Genomic DNA, 27,953 nt, shown 5'->3' with positions numbered 1-27,953 from the left:
TTAAAAGTTTGTTTCCCTACGATGTCAATCCCTGTAGGACCTTTGCTAGCAGAAGTGGTGTTAGCTATTTGGAATTCTTCACCTCCATTCAACTTAGATATTTTTGATTAACTGCTGGTATTTCCTCAAGTCAATGTTCCTGAATCTTGCTGATCTTTCTTTGATATGGTTCGAAATCGCCCATACATTCTAGCTTGAATTTTATTCTAGCTCTGACAATGTGTTCCACATTTATGATCAACTACGTTTTTTCCACGTGCACCATTTCTACTTGATCCCAATCTGAAGAGAATATTTGGTTCTGCGATGGAGACCGACTATCTTTAGGACTTCGCTATTTCCTATGAACGCCGGAAATCTTCTTCCCATTATGTGAGTAGGTACTGCGAGTTAATGACGAAGTTGTTCAGGCTTCTTCTTTTGCAGGCTTAAGCATACTACAAAAATGTTTCGTAGCAACAATCAGCCTGCAAATTAATAATTTCAAAGAGAGAAGAGTTTTACTCTCGCATCGATATATATTATTTTCAAGCAACAAGTTTCGGGAACGGGACACACGATGGATTGCGTTCGCGCATCGAACTCGGACTTCAGCGTCGTTAATTGTGCTTACCTTGGTGAAAGCTTCTTAGTCAACTTGACTACTTCTGGCCTATGGCATACCATAACAAAGAAATTGACGTTGATATGACGTACCGACCGATAACATGTGGAAAACAACACTAAAACCAAACATCTAAGCCGACCTTTTGAAGTAGTCACGGACCCTTTTTCCTCTCTCAGAGGTCATATGAGTTAGACGGCCTTGTTCATGTTATCTTGAGAATGCTCTTCGGTCCAAATTGAAAAAGATCTTGTCGTAGAAGAAAGTTTTGTACGGAAACGCGAAAGAAGTTCTGAGGACTCTCGACGATGGAGGCGAGTTAATGTAGGACTCAGTTTTTCGGTGAATACAGATTCTATGCGAGCCCAGCCCATTCGATCTTGGTTTTTTTTTTCAATCTTGTTTAGAACTATTCTTGTACAAGGTGGAAAGATTGGGACAATTACCGATGTAACGAGAGTCCCAATGGTTCTACAGCAACTTTTATTTGAACTGGCACCGTGAGAAGACTACTGTCAGGATATGATAAGGACTGGTAAACGGCTTTTCAAATGTTTGAGCATGAGCATGAAGGATGATGCATTGCAGTCGCAAACGAATCAGCGATATCAAGAGATCTGTGTGGGTTTTGATCTACGTGGCGACGCGTCAGGTCCCTTATTAAAACTTTTATAACTGATAGTTGTGGTACTGCGGGGCTATTGAGTTGCCAGATTTAGCAGATGTGGTAAGCTTTGGCCGATGTGTTGTTGTAGGTGTCTGGCTATCGTTTGAATGCATTCTGTAGGCTGATGGGGCGCTTGAGAGAATAAATCACTGATGGTTCTAATTTATTCCAGGCTCTGACGAAGACGATAACGCCAAAATACTAACTATTGATAAAGGTCAATACCAATTTTGGTTACAACTCAACAAAAAAAACTACGTATTCAACACGCCAAAATTTAAATACAGTAGAACTTAGGCAATGTTTGCACTTGATTCTTCACCGGCATGAGATATAAGCCAGGTCTCGGATGCGAGAACTCCTGAATGTCACATCCAACGTGACCAATCAACACCTCCAAACCTACTCCCATAAAAATGTTTTATTGCTAGAAATATGCCATGTGGTTGGATGATTGCCGTAGGTTACAATATGGTACGGATATTCGTGAGGTTCCAGTTCCGTACGCCACAAAATTAAAACCCAGAATAAGCGATTATAGCAATGTCATACGCTTTCGCTGCTTACTTCACGTCTTATCACCGCTCACTACAGTGATTTTGCACATTTTGTGTTCCATTTTGTTTCCCTCCATTTGAAGGTTGTTTCGCAGTCTTAGTTGCACATTCTATCTCGATATTCCGAGGAATGTATTGGGCAGACAGCATAGCAACCCACTGAATTGGTTTAAGAAGTTTGAGGCACACATGGTCAAGAAGTGCACATGGGAACTCACTTCGAACGCACGGCCAAACTTGAGCTGCATATTGTGGTGCACAGATAGTATCCGGAAGTTGTTGCTTATACGAACGATATTCACGAGGTGTTTTATTATATGTCTCACTTGTCGCTATTCAAATATTGTGGATCAGGTTGAGTGCATAGCAGTTAGTGGCGACGCTAAAGTGTGTCTAAGTGTCATAAACATCTTCATTCTCCTTAAAAAAGTGTCTTTCGTGTTTCGTGACTGCAAGAATTGAGATCAGTTAATACCCGCTGAATTCCTGTGTCTACAAGCGTTGCAGATCGGACGCGTGTCTGCCTATTCATTTTTGACATTTTCTGCGACACCTACACTTGACTTCAATTGCCGTGCATTTTGTGAAGTACAACATATAAGGATCCTGTTTCCTTGCTGTTGAATACCGTGAGAGGTCTCTGTTTGAATATGTGCAAGTTAGTTGGCTGTATATCATGCAAAGCTTAATTCTGCTCCCGATCTAGAAGTTTATGGACGACAATTGGAGAAATCTCTATCTTCGAACCAGCATCATCATGATGCAAGTAGAAACAAAACCCTGCATGATTGTGAGAACAAAAAGGCATAATGATTTTCCTACTGTAGTGAAAAATAATGGTAATGAATAAGAGATTTCCTTGGGAAAGCGTAGCACAACATCACACTTTCAGAATTAAGTACTGGAACAGACTGTGGAGAAAAGGGTTAGTTTTTGAACACAAGAAATTTTGAACACCAGCTTGTGGTCGATATAATTCAACACAAACTCTACTTCCTCAAAATAAGGACACCTCCATAACATCTGTTGATACTTACTATGCACTTCCGACAGCGCAACAACGTGAGCAGTCTAGGACCTTTAGAGTGACATTTTGGGCGGCGCTCCGTTTTCTAAGGTTCTTCTTGTTCTTGCGAAAGAATTTGCAGAGATTCTTAAAGAAGACAAACGGCGAAAGAACCATTGATTGGAGAGAGTGAGGTGCGTTACACAGCGATTTTTGCCTTTCTTTCTTTCTGTGCGACATATGATCAGGCATCTTTCTCTTTCTTAGGAATTTTAAGTTTACCTATACCTTGGAAAGAAGTTGTGATTTTCGGGCAGATTCATCGATTTCCTTACAATGTCGGACAACAGATTCTGATAACAGGTCTATATGGATCCCGAAGGGATCCAGAGTGTACTGGGTGACATCTTGACTTTTCGTATAGCTCCTGCAGCACTTTTTTCCTCAATTTTTTTTTTCGAATGAAGACATGCATGGTATAGTTGGTGCAAATCTTTTTTGTTTTTGTGTACTTCCGAGAAGATTATATATATATATATATATTATTATACTACATATTCAGTTATTGCCATATATCGATCGTTCTAACTTCCCTTTCCTTTCTCCGCTACCATTCTCTTCATCAAGACCTGTCCTGAAACATGTTGTACGGTTGGTGCGGCGTACGTGAACTAGTACTTGGACAAATTTGTAAATAAGTACGGTGTTGATGGACTGATTCTGTAGGCAGGTGTAGCGAAAACGTCACACCTGCGGTATATATGGGAAGTAGAATTCTGGACTGATATCAAGCACAAAACCTTCTTTTACTATCGGGATCCTTGTGTTTTTATAGTTTCTTTCTGGCCCTAAAGTGCTCTTGAAATCAGCAGAGAAAACAAAACCTAAAAACTGATACAAAAACAATGTCTGTTTCTTGTTTTGTTACGCATAATGTCCCATAGTTTATTTCGGAAACAATTCGTGATCGTTTTCGCCGATCCTCTGGTAATACAGGGCTCACTGACTAGTCAGTAAGATAGGTTGTTACATAGTTCTCCCTTATTTTGCACACTCTTAACCCACCGCAATTTTTAGAGTTCTTGTCCACGACATCTAGACAGTTCGAAAGCGCTTTTCCTGCTCTACAAAACCCTCGTGATCTTTTTTTTTAAGTCACATAACTCATAGCTTTCAATTGCCTTGTTTGAGCTGTAGCCAAGATTAGTGCTAATCTTTCCTTAGTATGGGTTCGGGGATGTCACTGAAGATCGTGGGCGGGCAACAGTTGGTTCACAACAGTTGGTTGGGCAATTGAATGCAAAAGAAAAAAGCGGAGAAAAGGAATCAGAAATGCTCAGAGAGTATCGTTACTCTCCATACCTTTTTCATACTTTTCCATGCACGGTCTAGATACCGTCGCACGCTAACCCCTCTGTAGCCAACAAGTCCCGAGTGTTTGCACTATCAACAATCCCCATTTAGAGCGTTTCTCGAAAAAAGAAATCGATTCCAAACTCTCTGTTGCGCAACGCTGAGGGCTACGTGAGATTCGCAATTTTTGCACAACTGGGAGATCAATGTCTCCGTCAGTGACAAGGGAGGGGAATTGGTGACTTGTCATGTGAACTAAAAGTAGCGATAACGAGACAACACCTTAAAGGCATCACCCCACGAATCTGAGGTGGTGCACATTTCAGGTGGAGTATTCGTATACGGGATGGGAGACTATGGAGAGGGGGATGATTCCGTCTATTTCTTCCTAATTGCCGTAAAAAACGGCCCGAAAGATGCGGCGCCGCGCAAGGCTGGGGCGCTCCAATCCAAAAAAAAAATCCAACTCCTTGTAGAGAATAGTGCGCCAGTATGCCTGAAGCCGTATCTTCCGGGCCGTTTTTTAAGGCAATTAGCAAGAAATGGACGAAATCACCCCCCTCTCCATAGTCTCTCATCAAGTATACGAATACTCCACCTGAAATCCGTACCACCTCAGATTCGTGGAGTGATGCCTTTAAGGATGGCAATTTATATGTTTCATCATCCGCCGATGAGTTTAGAAAGCGATTTTACTGCATAAATAGTGTATTTGTGGATTATTTGTGGAAACAACTGTTACAGCAGGGCTACCAAAAACGTTACCACGGATCTAGAGAACAACTTACTTCTATGTACGAGCCTACACCTCATGGTGAGAAATTAAAAGGTTTCCGAAAGTGGTCTTTTTCGAATTATCGATATGACTTTAACGTGAGACGGATCATAAGTGATATTGAGGGCCCACAAATGGAGTTTTCTGGCTTACCCATCTGGGCAAGAGCGTCATCGGGTACCCAGATAAAGCATGATTTACAGGTCTTGCTAATAAAGTGGTATTATTCATTGCTCCACTACGAAACTGAGTCACTCGACAGACTTCCCCCAAAGATCCAATATAGTGGACGGCCCACAAAAGATTTCGTTCGTCTACTTAACATATCTGATAATTTGAGCAAGCGGAGCGGTGCTGTCCTCAAGCAGGTGCAGGGAACGACGGATGTAAGGATTGGGGAAATACCACCAGCGATCCCCAAGTGTCAGCTGGCACGTAGTCGCCCGACTCTGCATAACTTCCGGCTGCGTAGTTTGTCCATATGGCAGAGAGCAATTACGTGGTATCAGGAGCAGTTTATCAGATCATGTGGTGACGAATACTTAGGGAAACTAACTGTGCATTCGGTTAAAGGAGCATCTAGATGGATTCGTGAAATCTAAGTCTTTCACCTCACGTAGAACACATGGTAGAGAATACGTCATGAAAACTCAATTCTTCTTTTTCTCTACGTTGTCATCTCTACACTCAACTACTCTAGGATTTTCTTCTGAAACATGACTAATTGCGAAAGCATGTATGTTTTCACGAAGTATCTCCTTTCATTTCATATCTGGTTGTAGCCTCCAGAAAATTGTTCTCAGACTCGGTATCCAAGTTTAAATAATCAACTATTGAAAAGATACATCTTTGAAGGTCTGATCTAACCCCCACATCTCGAGGTCTCTCCACTCGAACCAGTACACAAACGACTGTTGTACTCAGCAGCGCTGAACATCGAGACGTTGGAAACAGAGTCTACGATGGCGTCAAAGCTGGACTGCAGAGGAAGGTAGCTTCCATGCTTGCACTCTCAACATACTACAACTTGATTAACAGATCGCTTGTCCAACGTGTTGTGGGGATAATCTCAAATCCACGTTGGAAGCGGGAATGAAAACTTCTGCAGCGAGGTGATGAAAGAAGATCACATTATTTGGTTGAATCCTCGTATACGAGTCTGATTGCTGGCTGCTCTCGGTGACTAATCAGGCATTGTGACAAACGACAACACTACTACTGTCAGTGACATTAGTCAGGCATTTGAGCATACGGGCTCTGGGCACTTAAACCCTTATAACTTACACAGTCATATGGCGAGAGTTACCAGATATTGGGAAAAAATGTTGTTGTCCATTTCACTGCAAAAATTCAATCCGAACAGGTCAAATGTTTATAGAGACCGTGAAGCCTTTAGCAAGAGACATCCGTTTCGTAACGCTGAACTGCCGAATACTGTCGACATGCGGTACTCGTGTCACTCGGTATCGATAGGTACTCCAAGCGAGACACCAAGACTCGCAAGATAATGAACAGTGACGAATAGATTCTGTGCGAGCTGTAGATCGAGAAAGTTGGGCAGAGCTGTGTTTAAGAACGACACACCTCAGCGAAAGTGAAGGATACACATGCAAATAGGAAGTATTTACAAAATGTTACGAAACACTCGAAGGAGAATTCCTTTTTCTGTAAAATAATATTGGTTTCATAACTTTGTTGATGCTTGTTTCTTTAGGATAATTAAAGTGGAGTGGCAAATGTACAACAAGAAGCATCATCGACACCATTTGTTTCTTTTTTTTGCATTTAGTTCGAGAGATAAGAGAGCTGAGATTGGTGCTGTGCATGAAGGATAGTTGCTCGAAAATAGTTCCTATTTTTTTGAAGACAAAAAAAAACTACTGCAGGTTAATCAACAGCGTACTCCATCGTTTTCAATAGCTTCTTCCCATCCACCAATTGTTTCTCGAAGTTCTTCATTCGTTTTTTTTTATGTTTTGGTAGTATTCCACGTGTTTTTGCACGTTTCTTCCGTTCTTCCTAAATTTTTCATGCCTCATTCAATCGAATCCTTTCATCAGTTGTATCACCTGTGCTCTCACTGTTCGTCAATTTGCTCTAGCGGGCACCAACAACACTTCTATTTGTCCCGAGTAGGAATGCTAAGTGGCTCCCCTTCTTGCGAGGGACTCGAAGAACATTATATCTTTCCCTGAAGGACTACGTAAAACGGTGTAGCCATCGGGTAGGCGGTCCTTCTGTAGTGCGCTTAGTATAGCGTGGAAACCAGTAGCTCACAACTCTCGTCTAATGGTTGTCGTAAGAACGCATCATTTCCCCGGCCCACCTAATTTTACTTCTTGGCGTATGCAACGGCGTCTCTGATCTTCGGTCGATGACGTAGGGCTGAACAGCAAATCCTTTCTTTTACCTGCGTGAGGCGGGACACTCTTTGCATTACTTTTCAGTGGAGCGTTCTATGACGCTGATCGCATTTTCCTCCATTGTTTGCAAAAAGCACAGGTTTCAGAAGTCTAGATCAAAGCAGGAAGAAAGATGGTGTCTAATAGGTGACCACGTAGCTGGATATTCATAGTCCCCGTCCTCGATGCTCTTATAAGCTGCCCAAGGAGCTCTTTTTTCCTGCCCAGCTCCAGGGTCAGGTTGTTCTTCATGTTTATTTCCTGGCCGAGACAGACGCAGCTGGTGCATTCGGATATACTCGTTCCGTCGAGCGTGAATGGTTCATCAGGAATCCATCTGTTGCGCATGAACATCTCATCCAGGTTTAGCAGAAGATCTTTTTACAGATTCATCAAATTGGATTGGTCAAATTCAATTCAATCAAATTGGATTCATTCCGCTTGATTAGTGCTTGAAGTTATCGGAACGATGTCATCAGCTAAACGAAGATGGTGTAACTGCCAGCCGAGAACTTTCACTCCCATGTTATTTCATTCCAATCCCCGCATTACGTTCTCGTACTGAATATTTTGGGTGAGATTGTGTCGCTCTGTCGAACCCCTCTCTTCACGTTGATTGTTACATTATTGCAAAATGCGAATGAAATTTGATCGTAAAGTTGCTGTATAACTTGCAAATTATTTTTATATACCGAACAGGGTCGCCTTGGTTGTCCAAGGCTTCCATGTCCGCTTCGATTTCAACTGGACTTGCTTCAAGTCGATGAATGCAAGACGCAGCGGAATCCTGTACTCTCCCGATACTTCTGTGGATTTTGAAACTATGTGCATATGGTCAGTCGTACTGAACCCTTTTCGAAACCCTGCTTGCTCACATGGATGTCCTTCATTTATAGTTGCTAAATCCCGTTTAGTATTACTTTTTTGCAATGCTTATGGAGGGCAGACAATAAGCAGGCTAAGAAATAGTTGCTGATGTTATGTGGGTATCCCTTCTTAGACAATATGACTGCATAGCTGGTTTTCCATTGCCCAGGAACCTTGCAATCCAATAGATAACGAGTGAAGAGCTTTGCTAGAGTGTTGAGGAGAACCGGCGCAAAATTCTCCAGATGTTCAGATTTTGTACTGTCATAGCATGGCGGACTTCGGAAGTGCGGACCTCTGGAATGACATGTCCATCTTCCTTCAGATGGTGAGGAGGCAAGTGGAGGTGGTTTTCGAAAAGGCACAATTAGAGGTTGTGAATAACCTTCTCCATCTCCCTTCTCGATGCTGTAGTTGTTCCATCTGGGTTCCGCAGCGCAGTCATTTTTGTTTTACGATTGGCGGGGTTCCGGGCATAGCGAATGCTATTGCCCTGTTCTGCTGCTCCAGCCTATACTGCTGCTATTCTTTGTTCGAAGTCTTCTTTTATCGCCTCTCCGCAAAGCCGATTAGCGAAGCGAAGAGGTCACAATCGATGATAATGACTGGGATCTTGTGAACTTTGCGGCTTTCTCTTTTCTTCGAGCAAAGGAAAATCTTCTTTGAAGGAGACAAGCCAGGTCAGATCTCGTAGAGAAGTTTGGCACAGCAGCCACTTCCATCCGTCAGGCAGAACCTGTTACTGACGATGGTGTGGTCAATTTCATTACGGTACCCTCCACCGGGTGACTCCCACGTCCAGCGTAGAGAGGCTTCTGGAATTGCGAGTTCTTATGGATGGTCTTAGTCGTCGTGGTACATTCCGAGGAGCCTCTCACCTTGCTCGTTCCATTGTAGCCCTTGGGTCTCAATGTGAAGTTGATGAGAGGTTTAGAGGGCAGAACTTGGTGTCTAAATCACCAACAATGAGCTTGTAGAAGGTTTCCTCTGTTGAACTTCTCTGCATCCGTAGAAAGCTTCGACTTCTCCATAGATTGATGTTGGGGCGTAAACGACGAAGATAGGCAAAGTTAGGATTGAATTATTCTTAAGCGTCCGACTCGTTTCGTAAGTTGTTTGAAAGAATCGATGTTCTCTGCCATACTCGTGTTGTTAAGGACGTCAACTCCACCAACACCTCTACTGTCGCATGTTGCTAAGAACAGTTCTTTTCCAGTATCAAACACGGCGTTCTTAATTTTCCTGTCTTGCATCTTCATCATCAGATCTTCGGTGGCTGCTTCCGAGCAAGTGCACGTGCCTTGTGCTATCGTGCCAAACTTTCTTCCGGAAACTCTTTCCTATTACCGTGTCTTAGTTTTTTTTCCTAATAATTTTAAACTCATGTGCAGATTTCATGCCTCTAGTCCCATGAGCTTTGAGAGGACGTTACGTTCTCCCGGAGTGGACAACTGAAGCTTATTTGTTGGAAGCGAACTCCAAACCGTCTCCCTTCGGTATCCCAGCTACTTGAGTGCAGGCTTTTGACCGTTGCGACGTGCGCGATACAATGAGTCAATCCTGGCACAACAGAAACAAGGAATCCTTCCTCTGGATCTATCTGCGTCTCACAGGCACGGGGCTTTTGATCCGCGATTAGCACCCTATCGTGCACCTAGGAACGCGCCAATTAGCCTCGCGAGTAACTAGCTGTGATACCTCTAGTGAGAGAGACCCCTGGATGTCTCTCATGCGCAACACATTCACTCATTCAGTCGCGCAACACACTCATTTGTTTCACAAACGCTCCACTGCCCTTATCTCTCCCATCAATTGTATGGAAGCTGAAGGTGTCGGAAATGGCCCATTTTGTCAACTTGATGCTCTATTCCACGGATCTCCCTCTGGTTAGTCGCGAGGCCACGTGGCCCGTCGCTGTATGGCGAATAGGGGGCTAATCGCGGACCAAAAGCGATCCTATACCTGCCCTGAGACGCAGGTGGATTCAAGGGATCGACTTCCTGTTTTTGCTGTGCCAGGACTGACTCATAAAATCCTTGCAAGCTGCACATCGGTCCGGCCAAAAGCCTGCATTCAATTGACTGGGAGGTGCGAGGGAGGCGGTTTGGAGTTGCCTCCAAGAAATAAGCTCCATCTGTCTACTCCGGGAGAATGCAACGTTCTCCCACAAATTCATGGGACTAGAGGTTTGTAACCTGCCCATGGGTTTTAAAATTTTATGCAAACTACAGTAATAAGAAAGAGTCTCCTGATTCTGGAGGAAAGCCTGGTACGGTAGCGCTAGGAAGGACGAGGTTGCAGGAGTCATCTAAGCTATCGAAACGGAAAAGAACTAGGATGACGATCTGTACTTATGACGAGACCAGACCCCGACTCCGTGCTCACCTTTTCAACACCACATTACTTCCTGCTTTGACCTATGCTTCAGAACCCTGGGCACTTCGCAAGCAAGAAGAAGTTGCGCTTAGCGTCATTGAACACTCAATCGAAAGAAAGATGCTAGGAGTATGCCGCTTCACGCAAGTAAGGGAAGGGATTCGAAGTTCTCTCCTACGTCAGCAATCGAAGATTAGAGACGCCGCCGCATTTGCCAAGTACTGAAAAATAAGGTGGGAAGGTGACAAAGAAGAAGACACGTGATGCAAAGAAGAAGGTGACACGTGATGCGCTTCAATGACAACCGTTGGACCAGAGTCGTGAGCGACTGGGTTCCACCCTAATACATACAGCGCGAGAACAGTGTCCACAGACCTACACGCGACGTACCTACATGTTCCAGCATGAGACCAACCTGATTTTATATCAGCAGATTTTCTTCGGGCTAGCAGCATTTCATGAAATTGAAGCATTTCATGAAACCGTTTCATGAAGTTCTAGCGGCGGACATGACGCGCTCTTCGCAAAGACCAGTGGAAGATCGCGCGAACCGTTCTTATTCATAAGAAACGTAACAGAGAGGATCTTTAAAAGTACTGTTCGATATACTTGCTGTTACGCAAAGTGTTTACCAATTCTTATGGTTTATCTACGACGCTGGATGAAGCCCAACCTCATGGACAAGCTGGATTCAGGGATTCGACTACATGGACTTAGTCCAGACCGTTTCGATGGCTCCAAAGATTTGTCTGGAAACACGCCTTCTCCTTATCATAATCTTCGTAGATTATGAGAAAGCCTTCGACAGCGTAGAAACGAAAGCTATACTGTCAGCGCTGATCGATCAAGGTGTGGGTGCGTCGCGTGTGAGGACGTTAGTCATATGCTACGATCGGTGCGCAACTAGGATAATTTTTTTTTACCGCCTCCTCACCATACCTGTTTTAAAGGGAGTACGACAAGGTGCTACTATATCGCATAAACTGTTTAGGGCTGCGCTGCAATGGATAATGAAATCACTTTCACGGAAAGAAAGGGGCATACTGTTGATGGAGGTTTCCTCTCCAACATCCGCCTTGCGGACGACATGGTTCTCTTTTCGAGCAGTACCAATGAAGCAGAAACGATGCTCAAGGAACTTGACGAAGCAGGGGCGAGAATAGGATTGCGAGTAAACCGAAAGAACACATAGTTCATAAAGCACGTCTACTGCGAGAACGGAGAAGTACAAATTGAATTCAAATCGCGGAAACTTCGACATACGTATACCTCGCACATACATATCCTAGGTACACGTATGTACACCAAGGAAGTTACGGAACAATTGACAGACCAATATCTGCGTGCCCACCAAATCGACTCGACAGTCTTTCTAGCGCTCCGTTACGCCGCGGAGATGTGAACAAGCACCACTGCCAGTTTTAGGAAGGCAGGCGGTTTTGCTGTCTACAATCGGAGGTTCGGATCCGCCCTAGGCGCTCGCCAAGCCTTTCATCCCTCCGGGATCGATAAATTGGTATCAGAGTTGTCTGGGAGAATAAAAACACTGATTGACACATCGGCTAACCCCTGCAAGTCATTGTATAGGTCAGCTACACATTCGTAAATTTCGAACGATTCTGAATTGAGGTAGTGGCGCATCCCAAGCGGATTGATGAACGCCAGACACTTTATCCTTTATCCTTCATTGGCTTACTTTCACCTACCCAGATAAGTTAGTATCTGCTAACTCTTTGTGTATTTTTTTATGATCTTGCATTTTCTAACTTGAAAAGTTGATAAGAACCTAGTGAATGTTGTAGCTTTCGAACTGTGCAAACGATATGGCGGGAATGGTTCCATGGAGGACATGCCTAAATATTCCTTAGCATTTTTGTACTCTCAAATTTACTGAAGTCTTTTATTGAAGTCTTTATTGAAGTCAAAGCCCAATTATATATATTACAATTGTTTCTCAGTTACAAGGAGGACGGATTAGGACCATGCTATGTTAAGAATTTTTCAGCGATTACTCTATGAACCACTCTGAACACCACAAAAACAGGTTTATTCAGTGAACCAGTCTGAACAGGTAGAGCCGCACGTTCAGACTGGTTCATAGAATAAACTGGTTTTTTTTATGTTCTCTTCGCTCGCCTTCAATAAAAATTAAGAGTAACTTATGGAACTAAAATTGTTTTTTTCTGCTTTGTTTGCTTGGTTCACACCGCCTCATTTGTTCTTTTTCAAATCCGCATGAATTAAGTGCGCGATACTGCTGCACAAGGGCACACCAATTGCAACTGGACCCATCCCAATCCAATGTACCGCTTTCGGGGTCGACGCACGAACTAAGCGCGTTATTGTAAAGCATGATATTTCAAGTATTAGTAGTAGTACATCATGCCAGGAAGCATTACGGGCTTAGTCCGTCACGTTTGTGCGTGTGTGGTGTGTGCAAGTGTGTGTATGAAACGAAGTTTCATGAATGGTGTGCGACAGATATCAAATTAGCGCGCCAGCGTTGTGAAGCTATAAAATGGGTTGAGACGAGTCCAACGGCGTCGAATTGTTGAGCAGTGCTGCAGTAGTACCGCGCAATAACTTCGTGTGCATGTCGCACAAGGTAATTGAGATTTGCAAACATTTCATACCGGCTGCGGGTGTTGCTTTGCACCTCTATGACCTTTCGGCGTATCTAGTACTTCCTTGCACGTTTGCCTCAAATAGATCAAATGTCTTCTACAGAAACTAGAAACAATACAAACGGCTGCTTAAGAAGTAGGCAGCAGTTTACACGATCTGGTGTGGAACGTTATCTTTATCAGTACGATGATGTCGTTCACGTCATTTAATGTTAAACATCACTCTGTGATAACCGTTTGGAGAAAAGAGAAAGGAAACCCACACCTTCGACTAATGCTTTCAATTTGTGTCTATGTCATATTGGTAACGGAGGAGTTTTTGAAGCCGACGTTTAAATGTTCTCTAAATGTAGAACTTAGAAAGAGCTTAGAAAGAATAATATGAAATCTTTAGCCCAATTTATTTTAAAAAATAAGAAAGCGTCCTTGGAAAAGCACAATTCTAATTTCACAGAAAATGCCACTACTTCTAATTTTCATTGATCAGCGAAGGCGAGCGAAGCAAACACCACAGAAAGTGTGAAATCCAGCTTTAGCCGGACGTTCAGACTGGTTCTTTTCAATGTGTCAAGCTGAGTAACGTGATATTTTGAATATTATATTCTGCTCATGCCCTGCTTGAATATGTTCGTTCTTCTAGGAGATTTCTATTCTACGTCGTTGTTCAGTTGGTCGTTAGAACAAAGTGTTATGAATGATGAAACATGCCCATCTCAACCAACCGTCAAGCAGATTGTTAAGGTCAAGGGTACCGCTATTAAATCTCCTGTTGTAATACAACACATGATAGTTCATTGAAGATTCCACGAAATCGACTAGAGAATCGGCTGTACAAGCAAGGTTTGGTTGACGACAACAATGTTCATCTTTCATACTTTAATTTTCGCGTGCTTTGGCCTGCTCTTGCTTTGTCAGTTACCATGTATGCACTATTCCTAGGTGAGTCTTTCAAATGCTATTTCTAACCGTTATAACTAGAAGAATATTTGCGATGCACCTTGTTTGCAGCTCTGTAATAGTACGAGGAAAATGACAAAGAAACTTTTCAGAATATATAAATACACATATATTCAAAGAGTCAGTTTTGCAAAGTTATAATATATGTAACAAAGAGTACAATTCAGTATATGTGTTTGATAAAGACTGAGACGTAACATTAAAATTAAGAATATCATTGCCTTCTATGGATCTACCTCATTACTAGAAGGAACACAGCCAATTTGTCGCGAAGTTACGTGAAGCGTCTCCGGGAAGTGGATTTCCTTGAGACACAAGCGGATTCAGACAACAGGCTGCCTGCTTCTGCTTTGTCAGGATCCACTTATTAAACGCTTCTAATTCTCCACATCATTCCTGCCAAAAACCTGCAATCAAGAGACTGGAAGATCCAAGAAAGACGGTTTTGAGTCGCCAACAACAAACTAACTCCATTTGTGCACATGGAAGAACACGAAGCTGCTCAAAACTCGTGTGACTACAACGTTCCGAGGGAGTCTGAAATTACAAAAAGGAAAGCGTTGCAAATAAAAGGAAAGAACCATGAAAATCAATCAAGAACGTAATGAGAGAAGTCCAGTTTCATAAAAAACCCTAGGGGAAGGAGGGTCGGTTCTCCGCAATGCCCACACAATTATAATACCGAGACCCTGAAGGGTCAGCTCCACTAAACTCTTATGTTCTCCAACAAAAAATTAAAATATTAAAAATAAAATTGAATGGACTAATAAAAGGGTGTTAATCACCTAAATACAATACTTCTCGTAAACAGGATCAAAGGCCCTTCAAAATAAATAGCACAAAAAGTAAAAAAGATATTTATACCGTTACTTTAAACTGAATTTCCTTTTAACAAAATTTTTATGCACGTTAAATGAAGCTATTAAATACATCCTTATCTCATATTTCACGCGAGGATTTCTCTTGCTTCTTGTACAATTACAAAATTGAGATCACCTCACGTAACAAAATTGCAGTGAATGTGTCTGATTCAGAACAATGTAGTGGACAGTGAATTATATCCTAGCCGGTGGTGCAGCGTATGATTAGCGGTAGGTAAGCAGAGTCAGCTATTTAGGTGCCAATGAAAGTGAATCTCTTTAGAACACGTACCATCGCTAATTGCTCTGACAAAGCATGACCGAGGCATGCTCGAAATTCAGCCGGGACCCTCTTTACATACATACATGGAACCTCGTGAGTTGAAAAACATGCGGGCTTTCAGCTCTGCCTTGGAAAGGTCTCAAAGGGAAGAGAGCAAAGGCGTTGGGTGAAGCTGCAGAGACGGCAAAGAGCAATCGCTACGCCCGTCGTAAATTCGCCAACATCAAGGCAAAGATTACTGCCCTCGGAAATCTAAATTGAACAACCACTGTACAGAAAAGGATGGAGATTATCATCCACTCCGGCTCTACATCCGGCTTCTACTCTTATCTTTTCGACGATCATATCCACTTGCGTCTTCACCATGAGCCTCTGAGGAAAGATAGATATTTCATCCCATATATTCTCGCATCCGAAGTACGACATGCTATTATGATGGTAAGAAATCGTCAGGCAACCGACCGCGACAAGTTAAGAGTACAGGATGCCGCTATGACTCACCTTCATCAACTTAAAGAAGGCCTCCGATTCAGATTCAGTTGAGTGAAAACGGTCATAGGTGCCTTGGACAAGCAAGGCGTTCCTACTCGATACAGGAGATGCTTTGTTACTTATTTAGAAGCTTCACGATCAAGCTCCCACATTGAAACTTCACGATCAAACTCCCACATTGTACGACAACATCGCAATCGACGTGAGGAGAAGGGTTCGACGGGGTGACGAAATTTCACCCAAAATATTCAGTGCCAGAACGTAATGCGAGGACTGAAATGGTATAAAATGGGAGTGAAAGTCGACGGTCGCCAACTATAGTAGCGCCAAAACGACATCAAACATGATGCAATTGCGTACGCGGCTTCTCTCGAGACTGTGCGATAGAGCTTAGCGGTTAGGAGCCTGGGAAAGTGGAACCCTTGCTGGCATCACCTGAAGTTTGCGGTGGTCCCACCTCGGTTCCAGCTGCTGCCTCTAACGCGGCGTAGCGTGAGCGCGTACACTAATGCACCGTGCTTCATGTTATTTTGACCCGACTATGCACCATCTCCTTTTTGCTAATGACATCGACCTGTTAACACTTAGTATCAGCCAAGCGGAACGAAAGGTGGCCGAATTCGACTGAGCTTGTGGAAGCATCTGTCTTCGGCTGAGTGTGCGAAAGATGATGTTCATGAGACACACATGTGTCTGCGTTACGTACGCTAAATTAAATAAACATATCCAAATGCACCAACTGTGTTTGACTAGGTTGCGAAATGAACACGAAGAACGACCTGACCTTCGACCTGGACAGGGGGAAACGAGCGGCAAGGGAAGCATGTAAGAGCATCGAGGATCTAGTGGAGAAGATACACGTGGTTCCGCACTCACCTCTTTAACCAACGTGCTTCTTACTTCGAAATATGCTTCAAAGCCTGGGTATTTCGCAAGCAAAAAGAAAATGCAGTCAGCATCATTGAACGCTCAGTCGAAAGAGTGATGCTAAGAGTATCCCGCATTACACGTAAGACGGGATGATTCGAAGTTCTGCCCTACATGTGCGTTCAAGGAGACGCCGCCCCATTTGCAAGGAAAACAAAATAAGGTGGGCCGAACACGCGATGAGCTTTAACGACAATCGCTGGACCAGAACCGTGAGTGACTGGGTTAGTCGTGATATTAAACACACTACAGAAAGACCAGCGACGCAACGAGCAGACTTCTTCATGAAGTCCTTAAAGGAAAATTATGATATTTTTTGTTTAGTACGAAATGAGGAACAACTGGGCGACTTTGGCACGCGATCTGGACAAATGGAAAAATTACTGGCATCTACTCGACCAGTTTTATTGAAGATCTGCCAGAAAAACAGAAGAAAATTTTTAGAGATTAAAGGGGGTATATTCTGGATTGTGGGGTGGGTGGAGCGCAGTCGGTTAGAGGTTCGTTGGTGCCACACGGCCGATGGTTCGAAACCGCCCTAGTGCAAAACAAGCCTTTCATCCCCCGAGGTCGATAAATTTGTACCAGACTTGTCTGGGAGGATAAAAACACCGACTTGATCTTTAACTTTAACTGGCCCCCACAAGTCATTGTATAGGCCAACACGCGTTCGAAAACCTCAACGACTACGACCTGCAGTAAAACGCGTTGGCGCGGCGGATTGACACGCCAGTGGCTCTATCCTTCATATTTTGGATTAAATCAATGGGTTTTGTTTGCCTTACCTTTAAAAAATAAAAAGAGTGCAGAATAGGTTATCAATGAGTTGACTCAATGTTTCCAGGTTTTAACTTAGATTTTTGCGAAGCAAGGAATACCTAACCTTGTTGTATGACAATTTGACGGCGTTACGTACTTTATTTACTTTACTTCATTGAACGCTTGTAGTTTACAGTTCTCTGTTGTAAAAAGCAGCTCCCTCGCTTTCCAGGAATCCACTCGTAGATTCATTCGGATCACGACTAAAACGAAATATTAGGTAACCGCAAATTTTTCAACGGCGACAATTTCTTTGACAACAATAACTAGTGAGACTACGCACTTTAAAAAGAGAATGAATGAGTGGAATGATACCTCATTTCTACAAAAGAGTAAATTTACAGTTGGTGTCGTCGGGTCGCTTCAAACAGACCACTTGCCAACCCCTCTAGAACTGCGCAAGGCATTCTGGACGAAATACGGATCATTTCAATTTCGATGCAACGTAAGTTATCTGCAAGAGTAGGTTAGTTTCCAGACCAGAACAACCTTAACAATTTCCAGTCGACTGTACCTTTTCCCAAGGATGCGCTTCCATCTATTTTAAATCTCTTTGAAATTAACGTCATCGGAAATGTGATGTTCCGGCTCTGTAGCTGTTTGCCAATTGCAGTTCGACTTTTCGTTGTGCACTGCAGAAGGTGGGCTATAGTTTTAATTATGAGGTCGGAAATGTTATAGAGATGAGCGGAACTACCCCCGTCTTGATAATCTACGAACGCGCATACGGATACTCCATCTGAAATCCGCACCACCTCAGATTCGTGGTATGCTGCCTTTAATCTTGCCCTTGCGACGTGAATTGATATAATTAATCTTGCCCTTGCGACGTGAATTGATGTAATTTTTGTCACTAGAAAATGGTGTTCTAAAATTCTCACTATTTCCGTTATATGTGCTTTGTTAAGGACGTTGATTCGACGTGACTTTGAGACGTCGTCATTCATCCACAACCTGATGAACGAAGTCGTCCCGGCACTCACATTTGTTGAACTGTTTGCGATGGCGCTTTTCAGTATCGTCGCGATTCGGAAAGATTCTCCAGGTTCGGCTCTTAAGCTTGCATACGAAAGTCAAAAACTCAACCAGGAACAACACACAACGCTTGAAAAAATGTGTGGAAAGCTATTACTGTCGCAGACAGATTTTCTAGGATCTTGGAGTCGCCTAGGTATTGTGCTTCTAGCAGAAAATTTAACGCAAAAGGATTTGGTCCTTGAATTCACAATGAAAAAAGCCAAGGGGAGTGTTTTGGACAGGAGGTGGAGCTCTAAAGAATTGTTATAATTTGACGAAAACCTGCACCATGTCAAGGCTACGCTGCAAAGCTTTCATTTGAATGATTCAATCTGATGAATTGATAAGGTTCCTTTTTAACCCTACGCTAAATTTGCTAAGTAATATAGTAAGATGCGGAACAAGAAAGGATGGAATTGTTGAAAAGGTTTTTTCAGTTCAAACTTAACTATTTTGAATTGTTCTCGTTTGCCGAGTAATGTATTTGAGACACCGAATGTTGATGTGGCCTCTGACAAAAATAGAACTCCTTTGCTGCATTTCAGTGATCAATCGTTACTGTAAGATTGCATTTGCGATAACAGCAGCTGTGAACATGATAATCACTTCAGCAGTTCTCTTTGCACACAAGAAGAATAAGCCACAGGTGTGCTTTCTACTCTTTTGATTTTTCTCAGGGAACCCGTAAGCAAGTAGTCGCATTCAGAGACTAGACTCTATATCTATATTTGTGAAACTGGTATCGACCTCTTTATTCTGCTATACCTCGCCACATTACTTCCAACGTCATCAAGCCAGCATATCATTTCCGATATGTCATGTATACCGTAAGTTCTTCCTCAGCTGCATCTCCGGGCTAATAATGAGTCATTATAGAGTTTTAGTCTCTAGGCGTAGTACTCGATGAATATTTCTTTTTTTAGACTCCTCTTTTTTAGACTCCAAATCAGCGAAGCAGATAAAGGATCTGAGTAGTGCTAAAGAGCGAAAAAGAAACCAATTTTTCCTGACCAGTTGACTCGCATTTGCTCAGAAAGTCTGTAGGGCTTGTGTAATCGAAATTCGTTAAACACATAGAAGCGTATAGCTTATTTGCCACCCTCAACGTCTGAGTCTGCACTGGGTCTGAACTTAACAGAATTACTTCCAGTTGAAAAGTTCGACTTTCAATGAACCTCGGCATAGTTGAATTTATATTATCATCTCCGATGAAGTGAGCGCTCCCATTAGGCGGTGTCTGAGGAGAGCAGACTTGGATAGCTCCGTTTCGGTCGTTGAAATACCACCGAACAATTTGAAACGTCAGTTAGTTTGGAATCGTTTGTACGATACCATCTGCACAACACCGAACTGTATTATTTGTCCCACCGGTAGACCAGGAGTCTGCTTGAGATCCGGGGTAATCTACCTGATTTCTTGCACAAACTGTGGCAACGAGTATACCGGTGAAACGGCACGACCGCTGTATGTCTGCATCAAAGAGCACGTGAGTGGCAAGAATAAGTTACAAGAATGGACACCTTTAGGTGCCCATAGAACATAAAAACACGACGGAGCCGATTTTGAAATTAGGGTCCAAATATTAGCGCACGAAACTAAAACTTTGGCTCGAAAATCGCTGGAGGCATTTTGGATCCAAGCCAAAAACCCTAAAATGCACCGCAAGGGTGAATGTCTGTCGATAACGCGGGAACTCGCGCCATATCTCGAATGGTTCGTCCGATCCGAATGTCACATTCGAACCATTCGCCCTCGTGATCGATCAGTCAGCGGTCCATGCTAGGCGTCTCCGATATAAGGTGAGCATTCTGTGTAGTCGCTAAATTTGTGATTGAAAGTAGGCGTGGAGTCTATCAGTTTAGTTGTGGAGAGGTTGGTCGTTTGAATTGTAGATTGAATATCGCCCTTTTCAGGCTCTGACGAAGGCGATATAGCCGAAACGTTAGCTAATAAATTTGTTTAACAACCTCGTGTACAGCTTATCAAACTCGATAATAGAATTACAACTACTTCTGAAACATCGTGCAGCCTTTTTACTCATTGGGAAAAGCTGACTAAACTAATTTTAGGATTAAATCGTGAGCGCTTTTTTTTGAAACTGAAAAGTGCTCTTGAAAATAAAATAAAGGATTTTTTCTGAACCGTTGTACACCTTTCCAAAAAGAATCACTCACTGTACAATACACTTATATTATTTGGTTTTACTTTTATTTGTCTTTCTTTTTTCAGATAGTTCAAGTGGTGTCATGCGTGAAAATATTCATTTTTCGACACCATGGGCTTTTTAACATAATCCAAACGCTCAGGCTGACGAAGCTGGTATTATGTATGGAAAAGAAGCAATGCTTAAATATACCATTCACCGCTTGTTTTGCTTTTCAAAATTGAAAAGTTTGACCTCGAAAGCGGATCACCTACCTTCGACTCACCCCTGGTTGAGGAAAAATTCTTTCTCTTTTTTTGTGGAAAATAATTACTTCGAATGAACCGACACTATACTCTTCAATCCCGTTCTTCCCATCGTTTCAGCTTCCTTCCATTGTTCAATTCTACACATCTTCGCAGTGATTTTCCCTTTGTTCCTTTACAGACCATTTTCTAACTCCTTTTTTGTTCCTTTAAATTTTTCCTGACTTGTTTGATGCCCTCCTTGCACAACACAAATCTTACAATCAGATTCAACGCTCCTATCCACTCAATAATTTCAGGAAGCTTAGGTTGTCGAAAACACTCGGTTTTCTTGGCCTGACTCTCCAACTTGAGGACCTTAAAAAAGAACCGAAAAAATAATAATAAGAATCATCTTGTAGAGTGAAAAGTTCTCTGTTAAGAGGTGTGTAACAGTTTAGGAGTAATTTTCTCATCTCTCTGCTCATTTTTCACTCGAAAAAAAATCCTCACGACTTATTTTTTAACCTAGTACTACATCTCATTTACCTACTGGAAACCTAGATAATACGACATATTTTTGCGATCCACCTAAAAATTAAACAACGACGTGGAGGGCACCAAAAGTTTCCTTCGTCTTTATTTTTTCTTAAATTGAAATCTTTACAGTACCGAGAATATTTGCACTTATGGAGTACGTGATGATCGCCTCGTACGGTGCATTCCACTTCACATCTCTGATCGACATTCGAAACGTCACATTCCTGTGTTACCCCCGCACGTGCTCCGGAGAATGCGAGCCATTGGACCCTGAGAATTTCAAGAAAGGAGAAAAATACGAACATTGTCGGGCCTACGAGTACCAACAACGGTTGATACTTGCAGAAAAAGTCAAGCCGGATGGCAGTTAGGACCTCGCAGGATCTAGGACTTGGTGCAGATTTTGCTTTCAACCTCCCTCGCTCGTTATTCGAGAATCTCATTCTCAGGTTTACTTTGTTCAAATGAATGGGTTTTATTGGCATGCATGTTTTCAAATGTCTAGTTTCTACACAAATGTGATACAACAACTATCGATAACGAATGCAGAATCATTTTAATAAATAAATAAATGTGTTTAATGCGGAAATTTAAGAATATGTTGACACAGCTAACAGAGAAGTGTTAAATTAATAGCAACAAACGAGAAAGCGAGAATTTACGAAGAGATATTACAAGCGGAAATGTGCCCGATAAGTGAGGACTGTTGGGACTTCCTCACCTGGCTTTTATGTGAACTATACTTCGATTCTGCTTTGAATTGAATGTGTGATCATCGGATTTTGTTGATGCGCATTCAACGCATGGACGTGTCTGTATCACTTCGCATTGTATCCGAAGTGATACAGACACGTCCAGATTGCAGACTTTCACTGCTCTTAAGTGCTTGATGATGACCGTCCAGGAAACCTATCAAAATGTGTCGTCAAGAATAGCAAACAGTTAACTGAATAACTTAACCTTAGTGAAGAATGGTTAAGCAAGTGCTCTCATATTCATGATGAACATAGTATTGTGACCTCAAATCTGAGTAACTAAACTTATTGATTTACGAAATTTTTACTACAAACAGAAGAAAACTGAAGAAAAAGAAGATTTTTCAATGTGAAGCATAATTCACTTGATTTTCGGCACTCCTATTTCTAGACTTTCTTTTGTAAAACTAGCTTGTCTTAGTTACATCGGATGCCGTATTATTTATGGAATGACAAAGCAAGCGAAGTGAAACAGCAGATACATACGTTCGCGGTTTTCCTCCAGTAAACGTGCTTGTCATTTTTTTTACGATAATGTTAACGATGCGGTATTTGTAGCGCACCCGGTAAGAAGTTCGGGTGTGATTGCACGGTCGATCGATGGTTCGAGACCGCCCTAGTGATAACGAAGCCTTTATTATCTCCGTTGTTGATAAATTGGCACCGGACTTGTCTGGGAGGATAAAAGCGCTCAACTGATATGTCGACTACCCCCGCAACTAATTGTAAAGGCTAGAACTGTATTCGTGAACCTCAATCGACTCTGAACTGAAGAAAACGTGTTGCGCAACCCTATAACGTCCGGCTAAAACCGGACTTCAGGCTTTTTTTTGCGGTTAGTTTGTTTCGCTTCGCTCGCCTTCATCGATCAATGAGAAATAACAGTAGCGACATTTTTGTAAAATTAGAATTGCTTTTTCCTACCAACTCTTCCTTCAATTTTTTTACAAGAAAATTTAAGCGTAGATGAAAGATTTTCCCTAAACGCTCAATTTTATATTTGGAGAATATGTTTCTCTCAAACCTCCACAATTTGGAAACATTATTCGAAGTATGAGTTTCCTTCGTTCTCAACTATTAGCAGAGAATGATCTGCTAACATGAAATTACGTGGATATCACTATCGTAGTGATAAAAATAACGTTCTACGTCAGATCGCGTAAACTGTTGGCTGCTATGTATGTTGGTATTTAAGCAGCCGTTCGCGCGTGCGTTTCCTTTTTTTGAAGAAAGGATGTTAGCAGCATCAGGAGGACATGCTGGGAAATGGATATGCGAAGGAACCACAGAAACCCATTCTATCGCATTGTGGATCTCGCGCTCCAATCTGACGCAGTGGAACCTGTCTCTCCCCTCTCTATTGCTTTCTGGCTCCGGGGCACGAATTCGACGCCGTAAGACCTGTCTCACCCAATTTTACCGCGTTGGGCTCCAGCGCATCAAACCAACGCCATGGTATCGATCTCCCTCTCTTTTTGGGATTTCTTAACGCACACACGTGACAGAATACACCCATTATTATAAAGCATGACAGTTTGCAAATATGGAAGTTTATTTACACTCACTAACATATGAGAGAAACTGACTTGCCTTATCAAAGCCAACTGCTGTCACAGGTTTGGACAATGGTGTAGAGGTAGAGTTCTTAACTATCATGTGCATGGTCTGGCACCTCACCTGTGAAGAGTTTTGTATCATTAAAGAGTATTTTCGTGACACACACACACGGACTAAGCGCGTTATTATATAGCATGATCCTTAACGTTAACGATAATATGGCTACGAATCAACATTTGAACAGGAATTGACAAATCAGACATTTTAAATTTCCATTAACTAATTACAATATCTCCAATTTCACTTCTACTTCGTATTTGATCTCTCTATTATTTATTCTCGCAATTGAATGGATTCATTCAGCAGTGTGACTAATTGTAGTCCCTATGCAGTTCCAACTATGATCGCCAATTCTCTTTTTTAGATCATTCATTGTTGTTGTAGTTTAAAAATTGACTTTAACTACGAATTTTTCACGCAGAAACGAGCTGCTCGGCTGTCAGTAATAAATCCAACATTGGAGGATGAATATTGATATATTGTTAGCGAAGTGAATCGATATGATTATACTGATGGCTAAGTGTTCAATTTGTATTCTATTCTATACAAATATTTGAATTTCTGGGAACCAAACGTGGCTTTGACACGTTTGACACTTTTTGGTTACTTTGATAACTTCTTTCCTTGCTACAAAGGTTCAAAATAAGGACGAACCGCAATTTCACGCAATGAACAAAATCGCACAAATGTGTTTGAAAAATAACAAACCGACAATTTCGCTTGCTTCACTCTAAGAATTTCTTGATGTTCTGACCAAATATGGAAGTTTAAGTCTCTGAACACTTTTACTACTATAACCTTAGGCTATATTAAGTTCCAATTATTGCTTTTTGGCGCATATTTGGCGCCATTTTGCTCCTTTCTCAACAATATGGGAGATCTCAGAGAGGAGAATCTAACTATGTATGAATTGTACTCATATTTCTATTTTAGGACAAGTTGCGAGCAGGCGACGGTGGCCGACGGTGCTGCACTGTCACTCACCGTCGGTTTTTCAATGTTAGTATTGTAGTTTGTGACTTTTCTGGATCTTAACTCATTTTGTAAGATATAATTATATTATATTATTGTGCCATACGTCATGTATTGACTTAACTTAATCGGCGGGTTGATGTCATCGCTTCACGCGATCTCCGCCAAGGTGTACCGTCCTTGAACATGGCTCTGCCCACCTTTTTGATCTCCTGCGAGAGCTTGCACAAAATCAATCCATTCGTCGCTATTCCCTGTTCTGCAAAATCTTACGTCTCGCCTGAACTGCCTATCCACGCAGAGTGTCCTCAGGTCCTCTTTTACCACCTCAGTTCAGAACTTCGTTTTCGGCCAGGTGGCCTCCTCCAGCTCGAATCGACAAACTCCTCAGAACTCGCTGAACAAGGCGATCTACTGACCACCTCAGTAAATGACCAGAGAGGGGAAGACGGTTTTCTATAGGCAGTGCAAAAAGTTCAAACCATCCACGGGTCATCCGCCGGTACATCACATCAATTTCCGCAAAAAAGTCTTCATTGCGGCATACTCTAAGCCCAAAGCAGCTGGCAGCCATCTATGCAGATTCCTTTTCGTGCGATCCAGCCTCTCCATCACCGTAATTGGTGCTGCTTAAGTCTCCGATCCGTGCATCATAATAAGCCGAATCGCGGGTAGGTAGACTCACAGCTTGACTTTGTTGGTGATGGGCATCGTTAAGGAGTTAAATGCAGAAATAGCCTTAGTGTATCTTTGCTAAATATCTTTCTCGTAGCTGCCCTTGTTATTCAGTATACAGCCAAACCAACTATAACAACATCGTCAACGTACTCGAAATCGGTCATGGGGATGCAGGTAGGATGATATCGACAGGACACTGGCCTACTGTTCTTCGCATAATGTCGTCGATGGCGAAATTGAACAGGAAGAGTCCTACCACTCCCCCTTGTCTTACTCCAGTTACTACCTCAAAAGGGTGTTGTACATCCGACTTGTGTTCGAAATGCAGCAGTTGTTCGTTAATTCATGTTATCAATCAAGCGTACGACCTTTCCTGGTACTCCATCTACGTGGAGCGCGTTGAGAAGACAGCCTCGATGAGGAAAGTCGAAAGCGGCTTCAAACTCCAGAAAGGCTAATTGCATCGGCTTCGAGTACCTACCAAATTTCCATCGCTCTCCTAACGATGAGCACTTGGTCAATCGCATGTCGGTCAGGACGAAAGCCAGCTTGCTCGTCGCATGTTGTTTCTTCGCGATAACTCGGTCCAGGATAATCTGCTCCAAAACTTCGTACATAACACGCAACTAGAAGATTCCTCGGTAATTCCTAGGGTCGGTGACGGATAACTTCTTGTAAAGGGGAATTATGATATCGTGTTTCCACGAGTCAGGTATCCTTTCGTCCATCTAATCTTTGTCATCCCATCAATCCCGGATAGAGGAAGATATTTCAGCACTTCTGCGTTTAACCCGTCGTCATCATCAAATTTTCCATTTCCCATCCTTTGGATACATATCAGAACCTCCGACTCGGTCAGTGGTTCCTCGTTTACCGCATATGCCGGTCAATCAATATGCTCGAGTTCACGAAGTGGCGGCACCTGCCGCTTCAGCGATGTCTTAAAGTGGTCTCTCTAAATTGGAAGGGTTGTTTCACTGGCAGCCACTCCATTGATAGTGTTGAGGACTGGAGAACATCTTTTCATTTTGCCGCAATACTGTTTTAGAAAGCATAGGCTTTCCGTGGATTCTTGCCCTCCCACACGTTTTCAAACAAATTTGCTCTTTTCGTCCACTCGTTTTAGCGGTCTTTGCAGCAGCTGACGGCGCAACTTCCTTCTTAGACTCTTTTTCTGCTGATATCGCCAGTGCTGCGGGCGCGGGCGCATACAGAATTATACGTGGATTTTGTTTCCGCAGATGCAAAGGCAAACTTCTTCCGCGGCAATAGAACCTGGTGCGTTTTCCTTGCAGCGTCCTGGATACACTTAGTGAAAGAATCCACATCGCAAAGCTCCTTCCTGGTCTGCACTCCAAAAGGAATAGACACACGGCGCAAATTCGTTCTGCATTCTTCGTCTTTCAGACCAGTGTGGGTCCTATGAGCTCGCATCTACCTCCAAGAGCAAATGCTTGGTGTTGCCGCTAAGTTTCGCTATGAATAGCTGCTATGGACTTAAAAAGCGCTGCCCTAATGGTACCCGATCCTTCCATCCTAGGAGCGTGTTACTGAAGCAAAAGTCAGCCGCAGCTTGCTCGATGAACTCTGGACAAACTGGAAGAGATAGAAGAGATTAAACTACAATTTTATATGGTGTGTTTCTTTGATCTTGTGCTCTTTGACTACCATTTGTTCTAATCGAGAGTCCCATGAAGTCAAAGTCGGATTCAGGGGTTGCAAAAGCTTCAGAACGACATAAAGACAATGACTGAAGAGGATTCACTGTTTGGCTGGGAGACGGTTTCACACCGCAGAGGAGGTCTACATGCATTTTAAATATAAAATGTATTGTTTGGCAGCAGAAGTTTGTATTTTTTGTGGAAAAGTTTCACTACTGCGTCCTCCAAGCATTTAGGAAATGCCTTTGCAGAAGAACAATTTGTGTGAATCTCAGGGGAGAGGTCAAACAGTTTTGCTTGAAAATGCGTCCAAAAATGAAAAATCTTCATATCAAATTTTACTCTGGACTTTCGTTGATGGTAAAGGGTCTAAAAAGTTGAATAATCACAGAGATGGAGGATCTGTTGGTAAAACACTGATTTTAACTATAATTTTTTTCGAATGCGGAGTCCAGAGAGTTATCTACGAAAACCACAGTATCTTCTTGTCAGACAATGAAAAATGCGGATTAATTTTCGTCCGTATTCATCCACCCGGTGACATCTGAAAATAGAAGGCGGACTCGTATGTTCCGCTGAAGAAGTCCGAATAAACAGGGCTTCTAAAGTCGGAGTGAGTAGAGTTCGAAACGTGAAGACGAGCCTGTACTAATTCAAACACTCAAGGGCTGAAGTAAAGGATTCAGTCATCAGTCCAGCTAAATTCCTTCAGAATCTCCAAGTGAGTGTCACTTCAATCCAGAATAGTAGTGATCA

At 42.5% G+C, this 27,953-nt stretch overlaps 3 protein-coding genes across 7 annotated transcripts; 1 reads left to right on the top strand and 2 right to left on the bottom strand.

Moving 5' to 3' along the window:
• Window positions 1-343: 343 nt before the first annotated feature.
• On the top strand, window positions 344-21,885 carry RB195_010270 (uncharacterized protein; the record flags this gene model as incomplete). 5 transcript variants are annotated; one of them, XM_064191193.1, is made up of 9 exons in its annotated part: window positions 13,922-13,972; window positions 14,032-14,170; window positions 15,332-15,424; window positions 17,914-18,014; window positions 18,074-18,210; window positions 18,478-18,614; window positions 19,132-19,232; window positions 19,293-19,413; window positions 21,644-21,885. In XM_064191193.1, the coding sequence occupies 9 exons, from the start codon at window positions 13,922-13,924 to the stop codon at window positions 21,883-21,885; spliced, it is 1,122 nt and encodes a 373-aa protein (XP_064048774.1). The 5 variants fall into 5 exon arrangements, with proteins under 5 accessions (XP_064048776.1, XP_064048777.1, XP_064048774.1 ...); XM_013450523.2 differs by lacking the exon at window positions 15,332-15,424; XM_064191191.1 differs by lacking the exons at window positions 13,922-13,972; window positions 14,032-14,170; window positions 21,644-21,885 and adding exons at window positions 15,270-15,279; window positions 19,525-19,604.
• On the bottom strand, window positions 407-2,076 carry RB195_010271 (uncharacterized protein; the record flags this gene model as incomplete). The annotated part of the gene is made up of 4 exons (XM_064191195.1): window positions 407-467; window positions 614-722; window positions 1,861-1,987; window positions 2,047-2,076. The coding sequence occupies 4 exons, from the start codon at window positions 2,074-2,076 to the stop codon at window positions 407-409; spliced, it is 327 nt and encodes a 108-aa protein (XP_064048778.1).
• Window positions 21,886-25,874: 3,989 nt separating the features above from the next.
• On the bottom strand, window positions 25,875-26,153 carry RB195_010269 (uncharacterized protein; the record flags this gene model as incomplete). The annotated part of the gene is made up of 1 exon (XM_064191190.1): window positions 25,875-26,153. The coding sequence occupies one exon, from the start codon at window positions 26,151-26,153 to the stop codon at window positions 25,875-25,877; it is 279 nt and encodes a 92-aa protein (XP_064048773.1).
• Between the last annotated feature and the right edge of the window lie 1,800 nt (window positions 26,154-27,953).

The sequence above is a fragment of the Necator americanus genome, chromosome III, assembly GCF_031761385.1.
Source record: "Necator americanus strain Aroian chromosome III, whole genome shotgun sequence".
Classification (NCBI taxonomy): Eukaryota; Metazoa; Nematoda; class Chromadorea; order Rhabditida; family Ancylostomatidae; genus Necator; species Necator americanus.
Note: the sequence above shows the minus strand (reverse complement) of the source record. Positions and strands in the feature narration are given on the sequence as shown.